The sequence below is a fragment of the Hydra viridissima genome, unplaced genomic scaffold, assembly GCF_058129835.1.
Source record: "Hydra viridissima isolate aposymbiotic clone 2 unplaced genomic scaffold, HvirCarnegie_v1 scaffold_1, whole genome shotgun sequence".
Taxonomy (NCBI): domain Eukaryota; kingdom Metazoa; phylum Cnidaria; class Hydrozoa; order Anthoathecata; family Hydridae; genus Hydra; species Hydra viridissima.
Window position 1 is genome coordinate 3,483,890 of NW_028324300.1, and position 21,111 is coordinate 3,505,000.

The window sequence follows — 21,111 nt, forward strand, 5'->3', positions numbered from 1 at the left end:
AAGATATTAACATTTTGATAGTTCATTTCATCTTTATTAATGGCTTTAGAAATTACACCGTTTATTTTTAATAGTATTTTAAAAAATTTCATAACAAAAAAGCTTGCTTTGAGAGCCAAAGTAGCATGATATTTTAATTTCCAACTCGTTTAGCAAAGCGAATAAAAGATTGGACTGAAAAAAATGATGCCAATTAAAGTATAAATTGTTTAAGAGTGTTACATCTTAATCATTTCATTTGAGGTGTACAAGGACATTTAAGAACTACAAAGACCCACGATTGTTCACATTTTTAACTTTAAAGAAAAATGAAACTATGTGTTAGAAGTCTTCAGTAGTCTTTAATATGAAACATTTTTTAACAGCTCAGTTGTGCCTGATAAAGGCGGTTTTCACTTGTCTATAGTCAGAAGTAATAGGCAAGCATCAGTACATCATGTAACCAATATACAAGCGAAAAGGATGTAAATGCGAAAAGTTCTGAAACGGGACATCTGTGGTTTTTCTGTGTAATCTTCATTTATTTTTAAGAGGAAAACTTTAATATTCGTCCTAGGAAATAATATTTTTAGTCTAAAAAACTTTGATTTAATACTTCTGTTATTAAACAATAATTTAACTATTAAAAAATAACTTTTTGTTTAAAGTTGTTAAAATTTTCATTTTATAACAAAAATTGCTACAGCTTATAAGTTCATACTCCAAATTTGTTGGTCCCCCTATTTGATTGTGAATTTTCTATTTGATTGTGAATTTTCTATTTGATTGTGAATTTTCTACTGAACGTAATTTATATTAGAATTCAATATCATTAGACGTTGATTATCTGTGAAATCAGGAAAAGATCGTTTTGTTTCTTAACTGTGAAGTACTTTTTCTGCTTTTTTCTTCGATTATAGTGCTTTTTTCTTCAATTAAAAAACATCTACTTAGGCTAACAGTAAAAAAGAGAGCTAAGTCTTAGCTCTGTTTTTTACTGTTTAAGAAACCTCAGAATTAAAACAGTTAATAAAGAAATAAAAATGTTAAAATTTTTTAAAAAAAAACTCGGACTTACTACTTACCAGAAAAAATTATTGTTTATTAAAATGCGAAATATTATATTGTATCTTCTTTTTTTTTTTTTTTTTTTTTAATTTATTTTTTGTGGACATTCTTCGGACATTCAATCGATAAATAGAAATAAAAGAATCAGCGCGGTTTGTAAAATTTCCGGCACACCGAAAAAAAAAAAAAAGCTGCAAGGTCGATGTTTTAATTTTAATGAAAAGAAAACGAATTTGAATCTATTTTATTGTTAAAATTTAAGTAGCTGAGCATATCTTGATCAATTTCATGATACTTTGATACTTTTACAACACTTTTTTAGAACTATACTTATATTTCTTAAAGTTTTTCTAAAAACGTACTAACGTATGCAAAAAAATCATGTACGTATATTATAAGTTTAATTTTAATAAATTTTCTAATAAAAATACACGCAAAAAAAAAAATAATAATAATAAAATAGAAAAAGAGGTTAATATTCAGATAATGACAAGTTTTTTACTCAACATGTCATACAGTGGATTAACATCCCTCGTGTGTATAAATAATTCTTTTTTATCTTCCCCTCGCGCGTTATTGTGCGTGCTTTTTTTTTCGTAATGAATGTAATTATAACGCGACGAACGTTTCAATATTACGAACCTTATACTATGCGATTATTGTCAAGCAAAAAATATTTGGCAGCTCGTTAATTTAAAAATGTTATTCATTTTATTTCGTTCTACTAATGATCTCAACCAATATGGATCATATTGCTTATCGTTCTTCATGTGACCATATTGCTCATCGTGATCCAACTAATATTCGATAGAAATAGTTGTTCATAATGTTTTGAAATCAAATTTTTTAGTTATTTTTGTTTTGGCTACACTAAGGATATAAGTAACTCACTTATGACAAGATTATACTTGATTTCAGACAAATGTAAAGAAAAAAAACCTCAAAAATTTTTTAAAAGGTTTTGAAATGTAATCCAGTAGTAAAGAAGTTCAATATCCGAAATCGAAACCTTTGTTTTTAGAGATAAACATCAAACGCCGATTCTCAGTTTAATTTATCTTTAATCGAATATAAACCGCTTAGTTTTATTAGCCTCCATGAAAGCAAAAAAAAAACCCGTTTAAGTAAAGTAGCGGTAAGTGGAGAACCCATTTTAACAAAAATTCTAAATACTGTCTGAAAAAAAAATTACATTTTATCGTCCCTTTTTTTTACATTAAAATTCTCAAGTCACGTTTGCCTAAATTAGATTTTTCAGACGTCGGAAGTAGATGGCGTGAAATTGTCATCAGTATTTTAAGAATGCCAATTAAACGAAATTTCGAGACTCACGCGATTTTGTGAAAATCATTAACTTGTTATAAAACTTTAAAGCATAAGTATTGAGTTATAAACACAATCACGGAATAACTATTTTGCAACGTTTATTAGATAAAAGTTGCGTTTGTATAAAACTACGTATAACAATTTACAAAGCTTTTTAATTGTAAACCTTTTTAAAAAAAGCATTTATGGTTTAAAAACATTTTTTTTTGTGTTATTGCTAGATGCAGTACTTTGATTCATGCCAAACTGAATGAATTAAACATGCATGGAAATAAATGTATAGGAGATTCGGCCAAATCTTCAATAAGTGCGTCTATGAATTTTTATTGAATTTTCTAGTCAAATCTTTATTTTCTCAGGGGAACACCTAATTCCCTTGTGAAAAACCATTGAAACAGCCTCCTATTAACATTAAACCTTTTAGAACCAATCATGTAAAAGATTTTAAAATAAAATCACCAATCGGCATTGAAGTGATTGTGCAGTCAACCAATCAAAGTGTCTATTTAAACAACGCACAACGTTAAAAAACAGATGGTTCATTCCAAGTGAAAATACTGTGGAATTACTGGCTAAGACTGTCAGAGTACAATCAAACATTATTATTCACAATTTATATATAAACACAAAAGATAGAAAAAAACATTTAGACAAGATCAATTAAAAGTAAGATACGTTTTTAAGTCATTTTTTTGGTGGTATAATTTCTACTGGTTAATAGCTTGATTATCTTTCTGTCGGAGTATCGTTTTACATAAAAAAAATGTCAGATGCGCCGATTAATTTCAATACCCCGGAAGCCAAAATCGCAAAAGAAGTAGCAATTCAACTGATTCAGAAAAAAACTGGTAAACTTTTAAAAAATCAACAAATACGTAAAGAAACAGAACTTATGCTAAGGTTAGTAGAAGAAATTGAAATGAAACACGAACTTTTTTTGTCAAACATGTGCAAAAGACTGAACTTAAATACCGAAAATGCTCAATCAATGTTTTACACAATTGCGGAGGAGATTTTTAGTGATGGTATTAATTGGGGCAGAATTATTGTTCTATATGCTTTTGCAGGGAAAATCGCCGAACATTGTAGAAAATCTAATGACGAACAAATCACTGATAAAATTGCTTTATGGGTGGCAGGTTTTGTAGCTAAAAAGAGTTCTTGGATTCGTGACTCCGGAAAAGGATGGGTAAGATAAAATTTCTTATGAATACATTGAAGAGACCAATAGTTTTTAAATATAGCGCAAAATACTTCTTAAAGAAAAATGTTTTTTATGCTATTCTCGTTATGGGAAAACATTAGTTTTAAAACTTGCAATATTATTTCATTTTAAGAAGTTTCCGATGTTAAGCATCGAAAATTAATTATGGAATTTTTCTCATGCTTTCTATCGTGCCATTGATAAAAATATTTTTACACATTTTTGTCAGGAAATACTTAACGTTGCGATAACAGTTGTTGTTAAACCTATTAACATATTTAGTATGAAAAGGGTGATGTCTTTAAGTGTTAGACAAATAGAAACACTTTCGTTTCAACTCTAACACCTTAACTTACTGCAATAAAAAAGCTTTCTAATTTATTCCTTTTTCGCTTTCGAAGTAAAAATAAAACACTTTCTAAAGAATAAATAGAAGTGCAGACATCTTAGTAAATATATTGTTCGTTGATTTAAATATCGGACTTTATTTACACTAAAAAATGTTGCGTCGAAACGGATTACCTCTTGAGCTTAACGTCAATATTAAACGCTAATATGAGATGACGTTATTTTTTGGTTGTAGCTTCTCAGTTAAAAATTCCTTGTGGTTTATTTAATAAATTTCAGGCACATTTCTCATTCCATTTGTACAACGAATACGTGCTTTCGAATGTGCGTATTTGGATGTCGGCGTGCGTTACGCTAGTGACTGTGATTTAAGTCGTAAGAAAAATTTCAGACGTCATTATAAGTTAAATTAGAGTAGAAATTAATTTGTTCTGAATAAGTGAATTGAATTTTTATGTATTTTCATCTTAAGGACGTGTTCATTTCAATTAAGAACATTGATTTGGAAATTTGATGGTTTCTTTACTCAATGAGTCATTCATTAAAGTTTGATTGCTTTTTTAATTATTAATTTTTTATTTCCTTTCAAAATAAATTTTTTTTTGGAATTGCGAGTGGTTTTTCTCAATTTTCGAAAATCTTTTTATTAAAATATCTTCCAACATAATTTGTTTACTTGGTAAGCAGTTTTTTGTTCGAAGATAGAAACCTTGTTTTTAAACCTAAACTGTTTTTGTATTTAAACAGAGCTTAAACTTGATAAATGAAGTTATTTGTGTTTGTTATCGACTAAGGAGACGCGGTGTCTCGTGACGTGTTCTAACACACTAACGAAAGAATGTGTGCAAATCTATCTAAATAAACGTTAGTAAACGAAAGTATTAATTAAGATCAGTACCGCGTTGTTCAATTATTCAACTATTTGTTGTTGTTTTTTTTTGAGCAGTTGCAAATAACAAACAATATTCGTAACTACATCGTTTTCCCTAACAAAATGATAATATCCTTTTTTAAAGCCTGAAAATCTTTTAGGAAATGTCTTTGATTACAGTTTTTATTCTTCAATTCTTTATACATAATTTCTTCATAGCTATACTTCATATATTCAAATTAGCTTGATTTCTTTTTAGAGTGGTTTTATTGAAAACTTTGATGTCAAACAAGACTCGTGGTTTCAAGGATTATTTGCTGCTACTCTGGGTCTTGGAACATTAGCCGCTGCTTTATACATCAAAAGTTAAATTTTTAAAACTTCATCCATTACAGAGCTAGGAGTGGCAAATAAAGGGGGATGTTTTCGGCTTTATTTGTACAAGTTTTATTTCATTGTCGTTGTTGCAGAAATGCAAATATGAATGGCTCAGTAAAAGACAAAGTTGTCGAGCCTGTTTTTTTCTGTTCTTGCGTTTTGGTTGTTAAGAACGCCTAATGCAACCGATAGTCAACGGAATAGGATAAAAAAAAGATGTAAGAAAGACGTTCGTCTTATTGAGATTTGAAAATCTTCCAAAGTTGACATTTGAGTTTCAGAAATTAAAAAAAATTAAAGATTTAGAAAGGTTATAAAAAATCAATAACGTTTCAAATTCCCCTCTTGAATTGATCAGGTGTTTACCGAAGCGCTTGTTGATATTCTTTTTAATTTTTTTTTCTCTTTCTGATATGAGTCATTCATGAATATTTTATCATTTTTGTTTTGCTTATTTTTGTTATTTTGCTGGGCAAAAATCTTTTGCAATCAATTGCATTTCTGCCCAATAAAATAACTGATTTTTCTATGAAATATCAACCGGCTTTGGTATGGAGTTATTCTTTTATTAAAAAAAGTATTTATTGAAGGAATATTTATTTATTTTTGTACATATAGAAAAAATACGTATTAACCTGTAGAATTGTTTATTTTAAAAAGCAACAGATTCATTTAAAAAGTTGTCATTTCTAGATCTTTGAAGGATTTTTTAATTTTTGTTAACAACGCAACCAAATGGGGATTTAGAGAGATTAAAAAATAATGAGACCCAGTTAAAATAATTTGTTAAAATCCAGATATGCAATAACAGCATTATGGGTAAAGCTGAACACCTTGAAGTAATAAGTAAGGGGGTGGTCAAAATGCTTAAACGTTTAATTTGTTAAATTAAAAATCTTACTACCCTGGAGACATCAAAGTAGTCAAATTTTTTTATAAATCATATTGGTAATGGAATTTATGAGTAATTTTTGATCATATTGGTGATTCGATCATATTGATGATTTAGCCCTAAATCACCAATATGATCAAACATTTTTATTATATTGATGATGTAGGGCTAAATTAAACGATCCTAATCAAATGGTTACCTGAAGGCAGGCTGTCAAGTTGTTTTTTTTTTCAAGTATTTCAATTTTAAAAATTGAAAAAGTTAAAATGAAAAAAAAAAAGATTTAATAAGAAACACCAATAAAAAAATGACAACATGATAGCCTACTTTTTTTTTTAATTTTATTACTTTTTTTTTTTTTTTTGCAACTTTTTTTGTGTATTTTTTTCAATTTTCAAAACTGAAAAAATTTAAAAAATAAATGAAAAAAATGAAATAAAAAAAATGATAATAAAGAATTTAAAAAAAAAAAGACAACTTGACAGCCTGCTGATCGCTGGAACTGATGGTATGCAATAATGTACATACTTACCTATTTTAGCAAAAAAAAAAAAAAAAAAAAGTCCATTAATCAATTCACGTTAACTTTTTAGTTAATTTCAGTTTTATTTTTATAATAGGGTTAAAAAAGTAATTGTCTAATGTAGTTACACCAGCGTTTTTTATTTTAAGATAAACAGTCTCCTTAAGAAAATATGTCTTCTCTTTAAAAATTTTCTAACACACAATTGAAGTCCATTCCATCAGGTGGGAGAAATTCTAAGACATTATTGTACCGCATAGTGATCGTCTCGTCCTTTTGTTTTAACTGAAAACGCAGTTTGGTAATATTTTTGAACTCAGGCCATTCTATAAACCGGTTCAAAGAAATATTTTCTATTATATTCCTTTTAACTAAATCTTTATCAGCTTTCCCCTGAGCACTAACTTACTTGCAAGATTAAGAGAAAACATAAAAATTCATTAGTGTTACATCGACATCGATGATCTATAAAAATTCATTTAGCGTTACATCGACATCGATGATCTATAAAAAAAAGTCTTCAAACTTAATTTAGATCACAGACGTATAAGAGATGGATGTGCAACGATATTGTTTTTTTTTTGCTAACTATGTTCGCTGTGCATTGTTTCAAATCTTTTATTTTAAACAATAGAAATTAAATTATATTAAAGTCTGTCGGATTCGTCGAAAACTTTTGGTCTCACCAATCATTCACATCAATTTCCTTTTAGCTACTTAAGATAACAGCAATAGAACCAAGTTTTAAGCTAAATTTTATATAGCTAGACATTCTTAATATTTTAAGAAACAACGCTGATGATAATATAGAAATTGAGATCATTTACTTACCTACTCTAGTACATGTATAACTAGAGATATAATAATTAATACAAAATACCAACTAGTTTTGTAGCTAGCTGGAGCACAATGATTTCATGTCCAGGGAACTACTCCCTCTACTATATTGCTGTAGACTTCCAGTTTATGAATATTATAGAATTTTCTATTTTTATCTTTACAACATAAATATATACAGTTAAGGATAAGTAACATATACATAAAATGAATGTAAATACAATAAAAGAAAATAATAATTTGTCACAGTTTTAAAGAATTTAGCAAAGTCAGTTTATGGCAAACCGCAAGAATAACGAAGAATTTAATATTAACTTAACATGATTTACCAGCTATATATAAACTATTTTTTATTTGACAAAAACAAATGTTATTATGTGCCTTTTATGACAAATGAAATAATATATGAAATATGAAAAACGAAAACATGAGTTATCTGGCCGTATTTTGCGAGATAATTATAAATTTGAATAACTTTTTAAAAGGTTTTATATTATCAAATTATTTATAAAAAATCCCATTAGAAAATACACCTACTAAAAAATAATGCATAGTGGAATATATATTATGGAGTTTACAGAGGAGTAGAGGCCAAAAATGGGGACATATCGGAAAAAATATTTAAAAAATGCACAAACTTAAGGCTGGTGAATGAAGGAGCTAGGAATTGAATAAAACCAGATCTTGACAAAAAATTTTTTTTCAGCTTTTTTATATCTTGCTATACTTTTTTATTCAATTTAAAATTAACCTTACAGGTCTATTTTATCACTGACAGACTTTGTTTACACGAAAAAAGTTCCCAAATTTACAAATGTTCGTTTTGAAAAAATGATAAAATTTGTTCGTGCCGACAACTAATTTCCTTTACCTTGGTGTAATTTGTGTAGAAATTTTTCAAGGTATGATGTAGTTACTTTATCCTGAACAGTCTTATCAAACAAATGGTATAAGAGTTTAAACTAATACCACGTGTTCAGAGTTTCTGTTTTAAAACTGGGCAGCCATTTTAATAGATTTTTTTTTGTTGACGGATGAAAATTGAGTTTATGGGAAGCTCGCATGGCTTGCTAGCCTCTGATGTAAAACAATGAGTCCATGTTTAGAGGAATTCGCAAAAAAAGCTTTTAAATTCTATATCTATCTACCTATCTCTATCTTTTTATATATATAGATAGATAAATAGAAAGATAGGTAGATAAAGCATTACAGATATAGTCCATACGACACACACGAACGCATCGTAAAAGAAATATTTCGCATTATCTCAACCTGATATTGATTTTTAAACAAAGATTTGACTAACACTGTGAGATTTAGTTTAATTGGATTTCTTGACCTTAATACTTCTCATTAATTACAGAGATGATAAGATCAGTTTTGGTCTCCAGGTCTCCAAATGCATAAAAATATGAAAGTAAACAGCGTTGTATTTTTCCATTACAGCTATCGTAAATAACAAAAGACAAATCAAGTTATATTTTATTCGAGCTATGTTGTGTGATCGAAATTGCGATGAAAAATCGAACTTAATTCTTTCCTAAACGTTTTAAAAAATGAAAATTTTCAGAAAACAAACTAAAAAGCTGATAAGATAAACAATCCAAGTCAAGAAAAAAAAAGGCACTCATGAGTCTCGTTGGCAATGAAGTCATAATTGCACTTTCCTAGTGCACTAATTTTTGTTTACAAAAGCGCGAACAGAATCTAGTATAACAGATTTTTGCATATAATAAGCAAGAGAACGAGACATATTAGAATAGCAAACAAAAATATGCACTTCATGTATCGAGAACAGCTTTGAGAAGTTAATCAACGATTCATCGGAAGGTATAAAGTAACGCGGAAAAAAAAAAAATATATATATGCAGGATTGGTGCAATAATTAAAAGTAATGTTAGATAATGCAAATAACTTGTTTTTTTTGTTGTACTCGTTTATATTAAAGTATTTATACTTATAATTAAAAATGCTACAATATAATTATTAAAAAAAAAACACTGCAGACCACTCATCTATCTTCCAACAGGATAGCGCTCCTGCTCATTGAGCTATATTCACACAGAACTGACTTGACACGCACATTCCCGATTTCATCACCTCTCTATTCTACAGATCGTCTATTGACAAGTAAAACTCATTAAGTGATACTGCAGCTAATTTGAGATAATCAAGTTTTAGTTAGTTTACTTTATTAAAATTCCATTTATCGAGATATCAATGTGATATCTCAAAATAAAATACTACTATTTCGGATTGATTTATGCACTTAGTGACTTTTTCTTGCAATATGTTGCTAATATTTGGGATCACAGTGTATAAAAGTCAATTTCCCATAAAACTGTACTTAATGAGTTTTACTTGTCAACCGACGAGATAATAAACCACTCGATTTCTCACAACAGGTCAACTCAAATGTAAAGCCAGTGCAATGGATATTGTATGTGTTGCGTGTGAATCGTTTGAGAGCCGACTGAATTACTACCGTCCATTCTGACTTTCTAAGCAGCGGCACTCCAGAAAAAAAAATTTCTTCATCAGTTATAAAGAGGTTAAGAAGTCACAAGAGAACAAGCTGAATTGAAATAGTTAAAGTTTGATAACAAAATACAATAATCATTATTCAAAATGACCCGCACGGTCCTTGACACTGTCCAAATTTGTTATCATTTGCCATTTTATTTCTTTTAATAGAAAAAGATGGTAGACCATTATGATCCTTATTCACATTCAAAAAGAACACAAGTACAACGTTCGACATTTGATTATTTCGACATTTCCGATTAAATTTTATATTACTTAGTGGGTTTATAATCTAGTCTGTTTCCATCGCAACTTCCTTAACTTTGACTTCTTGGGCGAGAGCAATCTTCTGTTTGCGTTTGACTATTTAAAAAGAAAAAAAAAAGTTACATATCGATATTGAATATGAAATACAACGTCGCTCTATTCACTCCAAAAAAAATGTTTACACAAAGCTGAAATTAAGTCTTACTTGGTCCTTTGATTAAATTGATATTTGTCTGAACTTCCTTCAGATCAACTTCTTTTGAAAGTTTCTTAGTTACCTTTAACCTAATTGAAAGAAATTTTAGTAAAAAAAAAAAAAGGCTCGTTTTAATAATTTTGGTTTTTTTTCGGCAGGTAAAACATAAAAAGTAATTAAAAGTTAAACACTTTTTTTGCTTACCTATTTTTTATGTATAGATTTTGACGTTTTGTCTTAATTTCCTCAATTCGTTTGATAGCAGTCACTGAAGAAAAAAAGAAAAAAAAAAAAAAGAAAAAACAAATAAAAACTACCAAAAGCAAAAAAGATTTTAAAATTCCACGATTTTCTTAAAATAAAGCAACCTGTTTTTGACCACAGTTCTCTATCATAAGAAAGCGGAGTATTTCGTTTCTTTTCGAATTCAAAAGACGGATCCTGAAAATAAAAGTCAACGATTCATTAGTAGAGATTTCATTTTACTTACTGAAAAAGAGACAACAGAAATAAACATCCACTGTAAACTACCACTGTGAGCTCCTTATAATAAATTATAATTACCACTGTAAGCTCCTTATAATTAAATATAATTACCACTGTGAGCTCCTTTCCGTGAGACTTCCTGAATGCTTTAGTCCATCGAACTTTGCGCGGGTTTCTTTTCATTTTAAAGGCTTTGTGACATTTTGAACGACAGAATTGGAATACCTGTGAATTTAAAAATGAAGAAACAATGTAAAAACACCATAAAATTAAGGTGTTTAAAAACTTGAGCAATGATCAAAAATTATTATTTCACAAATGGGCTCACCTTGCTATCATTTCTGCAAAATGTAATTCCATGACCAGGATAAATAGAGGAAGAACAGAAGTAACACTTTTCGATACGCATGATTTTTTGTTGTCAATATTTCTACATAAAAATTATTTAAATCTAGGAAGTTCTGGCTAAAAAAAAGGTACCTCATGTGATGGCTAAGCTAATGAGTAAAATGGAAATGACTGTTTAGAAAATAACAAAATAATTGTTAGTTGAACAAAATTACAAAACAAATTAAAAAGTAGTTCTGGTTATCTCATAAATAAATTTGTTATAAATATATCAATAAATCTGAAATATAATAAATAAAAAATGAACAAAGCTTAACTCCACTAACTTTTTTTTTAACTATAAAAGAATTAAGAAAGTTATAACTGTTTATATATTGAATACAAATATTTAAATTGTGAAAGTTTTCTCTGCTGTCAATTTTTAAAGGTTCATAAGATTTCAAAATCTCACTTTGAACTGAAATAATACTCTGATAATACTTTTAGATTTCTCAACGGATCTTGCAGATGAATCCACTACTTATCTTTACTATTCACTACTTACAAGAGAAATATTAGAAAGAGGTCAAGATGTTTTATCACAATCATCTTTGGAAAGGAATTCAACAGGCGGAATCTTTAAACTAATATTAGAATTTGCTGGCATTTCAAGGTTCTCTTTCTTCCTTCCAGAAAATCTTCTTTTTGTCACTACCTCTTTGATTATATCATCTTTCTTTTTGCGCTTTTTTCCTTTCAACCTTTTTGCCATTTTATACTTTTGCCATGCTTGATCAGTGACGTTTGATAGAAAAAGATTATGGTTACGACATGCAGTTTTTTTAAGGAAACCTTCAACAGGATTTGGGCATTGTTCTGTAAAATTTTTATTTTTTTGATTTACACATGATATATACAAGTATTGCTCAGAGTCATTCAAGATGTGATCATAACAGTACTTAGAAAATGGAAGAACTTTGTTTACACACCGCTGGTTGTTTGCATTCATTTGGCAGCTATAAATTGAAAGGAATATAAAACATACATCTTATTTTAAGCAACTTTTGTAATCAAAATAAAATATATTATGATTGAAAAATTACAATATAAAGATATTGAAACTAGATTTTTAAAAAACTGTAAAAGATACCGTGGGAGGTCTGGTCTTCTAGCATTTAATGTTGTCCCTTTCAGCCTTTTTTCTTTCATAAGTTTTTCACAGAGTAGAGCAGGACCAGTTACACGCTGGTAGTTTTGAAGATACATGTCAAGCTTATAATCTTTCACAGGGTCACCTAAAAGTATCATATAGAAAAAATATCAGAAAATAAGATTTCAGGCAAAAAATGCTTATAAAAAAAAAAAAAAAAGATAAATATTTTTAAAAAATTTATCATAAAAAGGGTGCAGGTTTATTTCTATCTTTATGGAAGACTAACTTGAAATTATTAAAAATTTTGTATTTTAAACTCTGGATATTAATTTTTTTTTAAAAAAAAAAACAAAAAAAAACAACCTTATCTTTGAAAAAGAAAAGATAATATAATGTAAAAAATACCATATATTCTTGCAAAACCAACTTTTGAAAGTACATTTGGATCAATATCATAAGCCATTAACATTTTTCGACGTTCTTCTTTCAATATATATTGAACGCGTTTAAATTGTTGTGCATACAATGTACGCAGACGAAGAATTTTATCTCGACAAATTTGTACACATTCTTCTAATGTCCAGACACCAGCATGATTCAACAAACATTCATCTTCACTGTCAGTTGATTCAGCATCACTGGCTTGATTCCCTTTTAAATAATAAAAACAATATAATACATGCATAGAAAAAAAAAGAGAGAAAAAGAAAAATTTATTGTTATTTACATTTTTATGACTTGCCTATAGTTCACAATAATCAAAAAAAATACTTCGATTATTGTGAACTATAAGGTTAGCCACAAAAAATATAGAAAATTTTAGTAATCTTTATTAGGAAAGCTTTTAAAAAGTATACCTAGCCATAGACAGTCAATCTTTTCAACTTTGGTATTGTCAGTGTAAAAACTAATTTCTTCTTCATCTGATGAAGATTCTATGAGAGCTTTAAGATTTTTATCTTTTACAACTGAAAAAGATTTCTTATGAGCAACATCTTCTGTATTGTTACCTGTGTTAAAAAAAGACTTTAATAATGCAAAACCAAAGCAAAAACTTAAAAAACAAAATAAAAGTTATTAATCATTTTAAATCTTTAATGGTTTATCTAGAAAACAAATCCATCTGACCATCTGTATCTCTGACCATTTGCAGTACTTGTCATTCAGTGTATTAATGGAAACAACAAATGATACATACATTGTCTTTGTTTCTGCTGCTGAAGTTTTTGTTGTTGTACTAATTTTCTTTTCTTCCTTCTCTTTAAATTCCTTTCTTTTCTTTTTTCAAATTCACGCAAATGGGTTGTACACAAAGAAGATTTTTCATCTAATACCATCAGAAATTTTTATGTTTCAGAAAATGAAATAAGTTATTCTCCTATTAATAGCAGATAAATACACACTAAGAAGATATAACAAAGTAAACAAACTGTGGTTATAAAACTCATACAACTTTAGACATTAAATTTTATTACCTTGTTTAGGTGTAGGATTACAACATCTTGACATGTCAACTTTTGAAAGAAAAGTACATTGCTGATAGGGACTCTGCTGATCTTCTAGTATATGTTTGTGACAATAATCAAAACCATTTAGGGCAATAAGAACACAAGTACCTGTTGATGACTTACAAATTGATGGTTGAGGTGTAGTACAAGAAGTTATGTTAACATTAGGAATGAGTTTTCCATCAGTTTCATGATGAATGTTAATATTCTCATCATCTTCATCTGCTGATTGAGTAGCAGATGTTGAGGGTGAATCCATTTGTATTATAACTTTTTATTGCTACTGTTTAGTTAAAAACTTTTTAAAAAATAAAGGTTAGCTAATTAGTAAAATAAAGAGCTTTATGTAACATTTTCAAACTTATTAAGATTTGAAGATCACAAACGGAAAAATAAAGATTTGAATTTTTTACTTTTTTGGGTTTGCATAGTAAAAAGTGTTATCTAGTTTGTTCTGAGTCAAGTTTGGAAGAGAAAAAAAGGCGACAGTGATTTCTTGTAACCTTGTTAAATCTTATGCAATAGGATATAGTATTTTGTCTATTTACTTCTTTGAAATTGTGTCATTAGCTTACTAATATATTAAACTTTTGTATATTTTCGAAAAAATAAAATGTTGTCTTCAAAATATTCGAAACACTCTTTAAAAAACTTCCCACAAATTTTGTGAAAACGGTTCGGGTAAGAAAAATTTTCAAGGATGTGTTAATAAAAACAAACCTTTTTAAATATCCTTATGCATGTCATTAGTGACATTTTTCATGAAAAACAATAAACTTTATAAAACACAACGAGGTTTTATTGAAAATATCTTTCATCCCGGACAAACTGACCATAAAACACGGTTTGATCGTAGTTTAAGCTAATACCCCATTTATACTAACGATAAACTCTTCATAAAATTTTATCGAAGTTTAAAGTGAAAGGTGTTCAAAAAAAAACGCACAATTTTAACATAAGCAAAATGAAAAAATAATCAAACAACAGTAAATTTTATTTCAAAAATACAACTAAATTAGAAATATATTTTGTAGTTTATAATAGATGCTCGAAATGGCCTCCATTTTCTTGCACAACAGTTTCGAAACGGATCACCAAAGTTTCAATAGCTGTAGCTGTTTTTTCTTGTGAAAGGTTTGCTCAATGATATGTTATATATACTTGATGTCTAACTTGCGGGATTTTATTGGACGAAAAGTGAAGCCGCTTTTTTGTTTACAAATTGAATCCGCCATTTGTAATAAGGGCAAAAGCCCAGAGCAAGTAATCACATAGATTAAGGTCTAGGGAGCTAGGAGACCAGAGTTGTTTGAAATGTCTGCCAATTACTCGATTTTCACCAAAGTGTTTGACACCATTAAAAATGTGGGGTGGTGCACCATTTTTCTTCGAATTTATCAACTAATCTTTTGAGGCTGTGTGTGGTGAATGGGTCTTTTGTTAAACCATGTGCTTGTTTGAACCATGTGCTGCTGTTGCACTTTTAAGCCCACTTCCGTAATAACATTTGATGATCAAATTTCTCTCTTCCATAGAAATATTGTTTTTTGATTACGACTGTAATCTCAAAAATAACAATTTTTAACATAATATACCATCCTTACATGTTTAAAAAAAGAACATTCTAGAAATATTCTCATTAATTAACTAGTAACAGACAAATGTTACTATGATAAGGTCCCAATTTACAAAATAAAACTGAAATTTAAAATGATAATTTCATAGACAAGGTCCACTTCTAAGACTGATATTTATCTACTTTGAATTCGAACTTGAAATTTGAAGTCAGTTTGAACTTTCGAGTTCGACTTTTGAATTCGAGCCTAAACCGTTTTTTATCTTTATGAACGGGGAAATAAACGGGCATTCAATTTATTTGCCCTTACAAACCGAGGATAACGATGTAATTAGTTAGCGGAGTATACTTTCATGGACTATCATGACTGTGCTGTTTTTTTTTGCTGTTTTTTTCGCAATCACAAAATGTTGGTGAAACAAAACAGCTTTGTGATTGCTGTTGTTTTTGCTGCTCCTTTGATGCGGTATCCTTCGATGCGACAATTGAAGATATAACATGAAACCTGTTAAAAGACTAATTCATTCCTGTTCGAAAGCTAAAAAAACAATTTGCCAGCGAAATAACCTGAGCTGTTATTTTTTGTCTGCCTTTAGTCAGAGACGAGTTTTTTAATTAATGGAGATCAGCTGCTTTGTCATCAAAGGTTCTCAATGTGAGTGGCAACTTATGTTTAAAAGAAAAAGAAAAAAAAACTTGAATAAACGTAAAAGAGTTCTTCATATTATTGGAGTTTTTAAGAAAAGTTAAATAAATAAAATTAAGTTAAGTTAAGTAAAATTTAAAAATTAGGTTAAAATGTCATGCAAGCCATTTGCCACGTCTTCATGAGAAAGTGGAGCGTAATCCATTGAAAAAATTTGTCTAAATGAATTTCATTTACCCTTAATTCAAAGTAAAACGCGAGTTCTTTTAATGCATTTTGCAATGTGAACTTAATTAAAATGATGCCATGAGTTTTTCCAGCAACAAAAGGTCATTTATGTAATCAATATTTTACTTGCAATATTAAAAAAAATTGTGATATTTCTTTAATTCTATTCTGAACTACTTGAATTTAAAATCAATAAATTGAATAAAATATTATCAAAACATTGAATCATAAATCAAAACACTAATCCACTAAATTCGATTTAAACATAAAAGACAAATAAAAAAAAAAAAGGTTTTAACTGAAACCATAAGCAACAAAAAAACAACAAACATCTACGTCAAAGTTCTCCGCATAACATGATGCTGCAACGTGATTTATTTGCGTTGAACCATTTCAAAGGTTGTATAGGCTGAAAAGCATCATCAAAACAGAAGTATAACTAAACAAACATCATCATCATCATCATCATCATCATCATCATCATCATCATCATCATCATCATCATCATCATCATCATCATCATCATCATCATCATCATCATCACCATCATCATCATCATCATCATTATCATCTCCCAAGATATACCCGTAATTAGGAAAAAATAATCTCATTCTTTTGGAACATTAGTCCGGGTGAAAAAAAAAAGCAATTGCTTAGAAGAATTTGCTCTGGCTAAAAATGCTCATAGTAAATGCTCATAGCAAAAGCAAATGCTCAAAAATACGTGAATAAAGTTTTGCTTTTGCTTACAAATAATTCCTTTTGATTTTGAGTAAAAGCTCCGTGTTTCTACTAATAGTTTTTTTTCTTACATACGTGAAAAAATAGCTGCAACTGAGTTGTCTTATGTTAAGGAAAGTGAATGAGAATCGTTTATTAATATTTTATGTGAATTGCCGATACTTCTTCCAAAAAGTCAAGTTCCTGACGTTAAAAAAAAAAAATAAAAAAACTTTTTAACTATTGCAAGACCTTTTGTTGCAATCAGCATGCCCAAAGAGACATTTGAAAGTATTGGCTGAAAAAAAATGCTAACTTGAAAACAAAGATTCGAAAAAAGTCTGATTTAAATCGAACAGGGAATAAGCCTATCAAGCTTTCTAAAGCTGAAAAAACTTTCTGAGCTTTTAGATACAGAAAAGAAGTCTTCAAGAAAATTGATGGTAAGTAAAGTTTTTTAGTTTTTGTTTTATATATATATATATATATATATATATATATATATATATATATATATATATATAGACACACACACACACACACTCACACACACATACACTTAACCGTAAAATTAACACACCACTTTTAAATTCTGACTTATTTTGAAAAATATTAGGTATTTCCCGGATTTATCAATTACAAAGATGATAATAATGTTTATTGTTTCGCCTTTTATACGTTTGATCCCGTTTCCCCTTAGTTAATTTCGAAATTATAGTAGCTTTTCATAAGCAGCATATTTTGCTGTAATTAAATCTCACTTTTAAAAGAAAAGTATGTATTGGTTTTAAATTTTTTTAACTGTAGAAAAGATAACTGTCATTTGAGTAACTTATCTGTTCGCAATGCAGCGTTCTAGACGAAGTTTAAGTCGTGATGAATATGTTGCAATTGTTACTTTGTCCAATAAAGGATTAACAAATCGCGAACTTGGTAAAAGATTTGGAGTGTCTTATACTACAGTTGGTAGGGTTCTACAAAGGCTTGTAGAGACCAATGATTACACTAGACAACTTAGCCAAGACAACGAGCTACCAATACTGTGGAGGACTGATTTTTAATGCTTGATACACTGAGAGAACGTTTCACTATTGCACGAAGTCTCCAAATACAACTTGCTAAGGTTCATGGAGCTGCTGTTGGTTAAGATATCATAAGAAGAAGACTTCGTGCTTTAAATCTACGACCTTGGGCAGCAGTTACTGGTCTCAGATTGTCTGTAGACCACCGAAGAAACAGACTTGCTTTTACAAGGAGGCATATGAATTGAGAAATACATGATTCGGAACAGGTCTTATTTACAGATGAGTTAACTTTTTGCCTTGTAAGTTCTGATCGCCGCCCAAGAGTGTACAAAGACAAAATAAAAGATATTTCCCTTGTAACATTCGAGAAACCGCTTTATATGGAGGCGGCACATTGATGGTATGGGGCGGAATATCTTTAACAGCTCGCACAGAGCTTTTGATTGTTAATAGTGGATGCCTGACTTCTCAACGATAGCAGACATTTTAAAACCTTTTTTGGTACCTTTTTCACCGTACATTGGAGATGGATTCCTTCTTATGCAGGATAATTTACAGGATAAATAAACACCACATACAGCACATATATTGTTACTGAATACTTAATGTTAATATTCAAGTTTTGGAGCTTGCAGTCCAGATATGAACGCAATAGAGCATCTTTGGGACATAATCGAACGCCTTGTTAGAAGCCAACATCAACCACCTAACAGCCAAGACGAGCTGCGACAAAGTCTTATCTACGTGTGGGAAAATATCCCTCAAGAAACGATTAAATCTCTAATTGAAAGTATGCCATGGCGCTGTCAGGCTGTAATAACATCTAGAGATGGTAACACTAGTTATTGATACATATATATATATATATATATATATATATATATATATATATATATATATATATATATATATATATATATATATATATATATATATATATATATATATATATATATATATAGATACTGAAATGATAACGATATTGAATATTATAAAATATGTTTAACTACAGAAATATATACAGTTAAAGATAAATAGCTTATACATAAAATAAATATAAATACAATAAAGAAAAAAAATAGTTTGTCACAGTTTTAAAGAAATCAGCAAAGCTAATTTATGGCAAACCGCAAGAATGACTAAGTATTTAAACCATTTAAATATTTAACCAGCTATATATAAAGTAAATTATATTTACAAAAATAAATCGGTTATAATGTGCTTTTTATAATGGCAGAGTTGGAAAGACGATATAGAAGACAATTTCAAACTGACAGGAACCTATAAGATTGATGTCCATCGTATTGCTCTGCGCGTTCTCAAAAAATTTGGTTACCGATTTTTTCTCTACTAAGAACTTCTGTACAATCACATATATTCACGCTTCCGCAGTGAAGCAAATTTTTTGCCAGCCAGGTTTGTTTTCCCAGCCTAAAATGACGCAACGATAAATAAAAGCAAAACAAAAACGGATAATTTTTAGTTTAAATAAAAAGGCTTTCGGCATTAAAAGCTTTAAAAACTTGCTACACTTTTTCTTACAAATATTTTGTGAAGTTAGACATCTAGTTTGTATATATCATTGTTTCTGTATGCATTGTTCTAACATAAACAAACCAGACAAAAAATAAAACGTAAAATGAATTTATAGAATGCAGATGACGAAATGATTAAATGAGTAAATAGACTTTACAAATGTTATAATATATTTTGTCTTCCTTGAAGTGCTTGTCACATGCACGATATTCTTTGATTTTAAATTTCAAATTTTTCTCAACCCTTGTGAAAGTCTTTCTTGTGTTTGGAGCGCTTCACGTATCGCATCTTCTCATGTTTGGAACTCATCGAACGCATCTAATTTTATACCAGTTCCCTGCGTGTAAATGACAGCATTTTCCACGTTTCGTTTTTCACGTGTAATTAATGTACTTTCAATTTCGAATTCACTTTCAAAGTTAATATTCAGCTCTGCCATAACGTGATTTGACACTGCTTTCTCGGTAGCCTGGTACCTACAATTGCAAAAGACAATTAAATAAAACAATTGAGCTTTTGTGAGCTTTAAATCTTCACGTGAAGAACACGGTTAACCAAACAACTTTTAGTTATTGATGGCTGTTAGGTGGTCAGATAATAATGTAAATATGGTTTATGTTCTGACATCTCGGGAAAACAGTTCTTGTCCATTATTTTCACCGTCAAGCTCTTACGCTTGTTAGTTAAATGATACTGTTAGAACATTTTTTCTCATTTTCTAACTGTTAGTTTTTACATTTTTTGAGCATTTTTCATGCATGTTGTTATTATTACTTCTGTTATCAACAATAACAATAATAATAAAAATTTGAACATTAAATGTGTGCTTCACATTATCCCATATTTTTTAATTCGTTAATCAATGAAAAACTTTTAAGACATAAGTATAACAATTACATTTTAAAATGAATGTAATTTATTTAGTTATTGTAATTTCCATCTATATTTATTTACTTTTTTTTTTGTATGCTTTACTCAATTATTACTATTTTATCATTTTAGGAAAATGTATTCTTGGATAATTCTTGTTTTAATACAGTATGCATATACTAAAGAAGTGTCTTTAAATATCAATTTTAAAGAAGTTGCTTCTGAAGTAGAAAGAGAATTTTTATCTTTAACATTTGATGCAACATATTTTTATACTAAGTCACACCTTGTTGATTTAAAATCAGAAAAGTTGTTGGCATTAGCTCAAGGACTTTCTTCAGAAGGAGAGTTCTATTTGCGATTTGGTGGTACCAAGGAGGACTTTATAAATTTTAGGCCAAATGAGCGTTACTATGACAAAGATGATTTTGACACACTAATGAACTTTGTAAATAAAGCTAAATGGAGACTTATATTTGGCCTTAATGTGTTAAATCGCTACCCTGATGGTACTTGGGATCCTTCAAATGCAAATGAACTGTTAGAATATATTGTTCATAAGGACTACAATTCGAATTTTGAGCTTAGTAATGAGTTTGATTTATATCCAGCTCATTTTAACAT

General features: G+C 29.0%; 4 protein-coding genes across 4 annotated transcripts in view; 2 read left to right on the forward strand and 2 right to left on the reverse strand.

Moving 5' to 3' along the window:
• Window positions 1–2,905: 2,905 nt before the first annotated feature.
• LOC145187275 (apoptosis regulator Bcl-2-like) lies at window positions 2,906–5,853 on the forward strand. Its single transcript, XM_090094619.1, has 2 exons — window positions 2,906–3,562; window positions 5,056–5,853. The coding sequence occupies exons 1-2, from the start codon at window positions 3,137–3,139 to the stop codon at window positions 5,164–5,166; spliced, it is 537 nt and encodes a 178-aa protein (XP_089950745.1). The 5' UTR covers window positions 2,906–3,136; the 3' UTR covers window positions 5,167–5,853.
• A 4,326-nt stretch (window positions 5,854–10,179) lies between these two features.
• Window positions 10,180–11,399, reverse strand: LOC145187276 (putative ribosome biogenesis protein RLP24). The gene is made up of 6 exons (XM_080063622.2): window positions 11,227–11,399; window positions 11,010–11,123; window positions 10,781–10,853; window positions 10,617–10,680; window positions 10,422–10,501; window positions 10,180–10,312 (listed from the first exon to the last, which is right to left on the reverse strand). Exons 1-6 carry the CDS (start codon window positions 11,305–11,307, stop codon window positions 10,242–10,244), a joined length of 483 nt encoding a protein of 160 aa, XP_079919748.2. The 5' UTR covers window positions 11,308–11,399; the 3' UTR covers window positions 10,180–10,241.
• Window positions 11,400–11,561: 162 nt separating this feature from the next.
• On the reverse strand, window positions 11,562–14,716 carry LOC145187273 (KAT8 regulatory NSL complex subunit 2-like). Its single transcript, XM_090094502.1, has 6 exons — window positions 13,854–14,716; window positions 13,577–13,705; window positions 13,236–13,388; window positions 12,784–13,029; window positions 12,376–12,520; window positions 11,562–12,241 (listed from the first exon to the last, which is right to left on the reverse strand). The coding sequence occupies exons 1-6, from the start codon at window positions 14,143–14,145 to the stop codon at window positions 11,812–11,814; spliced, it is 1,395 nt and encodes a 464-aa protein (XP_089950628.1). The 5' UTR covers window positions 14,146–14,716; the 3' UTR covers window positions 11,562–11,811.
• A 5,421-nt stretch (window positions 14,717–20,137) lies between these two features.
• LOC149892928 (heparanase-like) overlaps window positions 20,138–21,111 on the forward strand; it is a 1,929-nt gene continuing 955 nt past the window's right edge. Inside the window, exon 1 of the mRNA XM_090094497.1 lies at window positions 20,138–21,111. This exon is cut by the window's right edge and continues 955 nt beyond it. Coding sequence (XP_089950623.1) covers window positions 20,624–21,111 — 488 coding nt within the window. The 5' untranslated portion in view covers window positions 20,138–20,623.

Bases quoted from the DNA above. Each gene is read 5' to 3' on its own strand.
- LOC145187275 (XM_090094619.1), top strand. From the start codon at position 3,137: ATGTCAGATGCGCCGATTAATTTCAATACCCCGGAAGCCAAAATCGCA. The intron at 3,563-5,055 runs GTAAGATAAAAT...ATTTCTTTTTAG, and splicing joins GTGACTCCGGAAAAGGATGG to AGTGGTTTTATTGAAAACTT.
- LOC145187276 (XM_080063622.2), bottom strand. From the start codon at position 11,307: ATGCGTATCGAAAAGTGTTACTTCTGTTCTTCCTCTATTTATCCTGGT. The intron at 10,854-11,009 runs GTAATTATATTT...TTTTATTTTCAG, and splicing joins ACGGAAAGGAGCTCACAGTG to GATCCGTCTTTTGAATTCGA. The intron at 10,502-10,616 runs GTAAGCAAAAAA...TCTTTCAATTAG, and splicing joins AATCTATACATAAAAAATAG to GTTAAAGGTAACTAAGAAAC.
- LOC145187273 (XM_090094502.1), bottom strand. From the start codon at position 14,145: ATGGATTCACCCTCAACATCTGCTACTCAATCAGCAGATGAAGATGAT. The intron at 13,030-13,235 runs GTATACTTTTTA...ATTATTTAAAAG, and splicing joins GATTGACTGTCTATGGCTAG to GGAATCAAGCCAGTGATGCT. The intron at 12,521-12,783 runs GTATTTTTTACA...TGATACTTTTAG, and splicing joins TGGTTTTGCAAGAATATATG to GTGACCCTGTGAAAGATTAT.